Consider the following 3,415-nt stretch of genomic DNA (forward strand, 5'->3'; position numbering starts at 1 on the left):
CTCCGGGCCGTGTTTCTGTATCTCCGGGCCGTGTTTCTCTATCTCCAGGCCGTGTTTCTGTATCTCCGGACCGTGTTTCTATGGCTCCGGGCCGTGTTTCCGGAGCTCCGGGCAGGTCCTGGCCCAGCCATGAGGGGCTGTGTGTAGCCAGCACACGGTGGTCAGCCTGTTCTCTGGAACGGGACAGGGAGCCAGTGCGTATTTCAGGCTGGCCCTTCGCAGAACAGCTCCCTCCTGACGTGCATTTGAGGTTTGCCCTCCAGAGAGGTTGTCTCGGTCTCACCCCCAGGCAGGACCCCACGTTGTTCTTGCAGCGGTGAGCACGGGGCACCCTTGTTCTGGGTGGCCGTGGGTTTGTTGGCCCAGAGCGTGTCCAGGTGAGGGGGGGCTTTTCCGCCATCACCAGCGGTGGCCACAGCCTCAGGCTCACTGGGGGACGAGCCTCCCGGGTAGAGACGCTGGAGGTGTTGCCAGGTGTGCGCCCAGCTCTGTACCACCTGCCACGCGGAATGCACTCGCTGTGTGTTCCTTCTCGTCTCCCTGAAGCCTTACGTGCATGTGATTTTGGCCTTTATGTGTTACGTTGTGAATTTTGAGTCTGGGGTTCACAGAACACGTGTGTCCTCCTGTGGTGTCTTCTGTGCACTTGGGAAGCATCTGCTGGGCCTGGAGGGATGTGTTCAGCGGGAAAGCAGGCGCCGCGGGCTTGTGCCTCTTCCTCCCGGGGCGGGGGCTCTGTCCAGGAGTCTGTGGACCCGGGGCTGTCACTCCCACTGCCACCCCGGCCTGTGAGGAGCAGGCGGATGAGGTGGACATGACCGGCCTGGGGCTCATGGTCTGGGATAGGGTGGGTGAGCAGTAGACGGCCTGGAGGGTCCGTGTGTGTGGCTGATGCTACAGAAGGGAAAGAGGCGTCTCCGGCCAGGAGCTGGGGGGTTCGAAACAGGAGGCAGTGCCACGGTGCTCCAAGCCCCCGTTCCCCGTGGTGGGCGTAGCCTGTGGGCCTGAGTAGGGTCATGGGTCAGGGGGTCTTGCGTTATCTGAGAGTGGTGGGTGCTGTGCCCCTTCTGTGCTGTCCCAGAGTCCCCGGAGTCGTCCTGGGATGGTGGGGCAGGGGCAGGGCCTGGGCAGCGGGGGACAGATGGCGCCTGACCCTCCCCACAGGTGCGCACACGGTCTGTGGGTGAGTGTGTTGAGTACTACTACCTGTGGAAGAAGTCGGAGCGCTACGACTACTTCGCCCAGCAGACGCGGCTGGGCCGGAGGAAGTACGTCCCGTCCGGAACCACGTGCGTGCAGCGCTCCCCAGCAGTAACGATGGGCGGCCACCCCGCGGGGGTGGGGTGGGCACGCGGGCGCCTGGGCAGCACCTCCTGCGTGGGGGCGTCCATCCTCTCTGCTGCCCCTCATGGTGCCCTCCCCCCACAGGGACGCAGACCAGGACCTGGATGGCAGCGACCCCGACGGCCCTGGCCGTCCGCGCCCGGAGCAGGACGCCCTGACTGGGATGCGCACAGGTGAGGCGTGGGGAGTGTCTCCTGCCCTGGGGGCGGCCGTGGGTCTGGAGCCTGTGAGTGAGGCCAGGTGGAGCCTCTCCTCGCTGGTGCCCTGTGCTGGGCCAGCCGTCACCAGGCGTGGGCGTCTGGGTGGTGGAGGGCCAGCCAGGTGATGTGGATGCCACTCTGCACACCTCGCTGGGAGAAGGGAGGGCGGGCAGGGATTGTGCTTACCCTCTGGGCTTGCTGGAGGGGTGCCCTGCATGCTGAGGTTGGGGTACATATCAGGCCTTAGTCTCCTGGGAGGGCCTGCCTGCCCCAGGGTGGGGACTTAGCCCCAGCCATCAGGACACTCAGGAAGGGCAGGGTGTCCGGAGCCGTCGCCAGCGTCTTGCACCTGAGGCCGTGACGGAGCACACGAGGGCCTCGGGTGGGATTTTCCCACTGTGTCTGATGCCATCACGGGAGGGTCCTTTGCTGCTGGCTCTGCGTTTAGATGGTTGAGGCTGGGAGGGTCGCCCCGTTTCCAGAATCTGGTTGTCTCCATGGTTTGTTTGCTCAAGGGCGTCCCCCTCTGCTGCTTCCTGGAACTGTGGTGCGGCTGCGTGTGGGACGGTGCGGCCCCTGTGCGTGGGATGGTGTGGCCCTGTGCGCTGCGCACGGGACGGTGCGGCTGCGCGTGGGACGGTGCGGCTGCGTGTGGGACGGTGCGGCTGTGCGTGGGAACGGAACTTCCCCAGACGCCGTGTCGACCCTCGCAGTGCCCCAGGCCTTGCTCACGCCCTTGTCTCTCGTACTCCGCTCTGGTGTTAGGGATGTGGGCTGTGACCCACTCAGTTGATTTTATGACTTTCTAAAGCTGAGGTCTTTAACCTGGGGGCTCACAGATTTCCGAGTAACTGGTTTCTTCTGTATTTGTGTGGAGGGTGTTTTGGGGAGGGATCCACAGGCTTTGCTGGACCCAGCAGGGTTGGCAGGAGCTGGCACAGGAGGGGCATGGCTGCAGCCTGGTGCCTGTGGGCGGCCCCACCCTCTGTTGCATTCTCTTCACAGACCCACTGAGTGTGGACAGCACGGCCGGTGGTCTCGGTGAGCCTGCGGTGGCCTCTGATGGCCTCCCGTCCTCGGAGCCAGGGCCCTGTTCCTTCCAGCAGCTGGACGAGCCCCCCGCTGGACCCCCGTCCCGTCAGCCTCCAGCCCTGGCCGACCCAGCCTCGTACCCGCCAGCTGTCATTGCTCCGGAGGCAGACGCCAGCCCAAGGCTGGCTGTGGACTTCGCCCTGCCCGAGGAGCTGCCTCTCATCTCCAGCCGTGTGGACCTGAGCGGGGACCCGGAGGGGACTGTGGCCCCTGCGCAGGTGGCTTTGTCGGTCACCGAGTTTGGACTCATTGGCATTGGGGATGTGAACCCCTTCCTGGCCGCCCACCCCACGTGCCCGGCCCCCGGGCTACACTCGGAGCCCCTGTCACAGTGAGTGCCACCCCATGCCCGGAGCTTCCCCGACACTCCAGTGAGGTCCCCCCAGCCCTGAGGCTGCGCTGAGGAGAGTGGGAGGCGTTTGCCCCAAGGACAGTGCGGCTCCACGAGCGGCTCTTGGGGCTGCTTTAGGGTTATTCTTGACTTGTATGTATTTTCTGACTGGAGAATACATTCTTGTGGTCCACATGCTCCACAGATGGGGGCAGGTGCCAGGCTCTCCCACCCCTGCTCCAGCCACCAGCTCCCCCAGAGCACCCGGGCCCTGCTGCCGTAGGTTGTCGGGGAGGCAAGGCTGGGAGTCTCGAGTCCAGTGCTCAGCACTGGGCCGTGCAGGCACCTGGGGCCACCCTGACACTCTGCGTCTCTCTCGGTCTCTTCCCTGCAGCTGTAATGTGATGACCTGCTGACTCCTGGCCGCGGGCGGCGTATGCGGCCCAGA

General features: G+C 65.0%; 1 protein-coding gene across 1 annotated transcript; it reads left to right on the forward strand.

Annotated features, from left to right (window-relative positions):
- Window positions 1-1,164: 1,164 nt before the first annotated feature.
- LOC112617830 (mesoderm induction early response protein 2-like) lies at window positions 1,165-3,413 on the forward strand (the record flags this gene model as incomplete). The annotated part of the gene is made up of 4 exons (XM_025374499.1): window positions 1,165-1,289; window positions 1,429-1,517; window positions 2,550-2,967; window positions 3,362-3,413. Coding segments are annotated over 4 exons (654 nt in total), but the record flags the coding sequence as incomplete, so codon positions are not given.
- Window positions 3,414-3,415: the final 2 nt, after the last annotated feature.

The sequence above is a fragment of the Theropithecus gelada genome, unplaced genomic scaffold (assembly GCF_003255815.1).
Source record: "Theropithecus gelada isolate Dixy unplaced genomic scaffold, Tgel_1.0 HiC_scaffold_4912, whole genome shotgun sequence".
Taxonomy (NCBI): domain Eukaryota; kingdom Metazoa; phylum Chordata; class Mammalia; order Primates; family Cercopithecidae; genus Theropithecus; species Theropithecus gelada.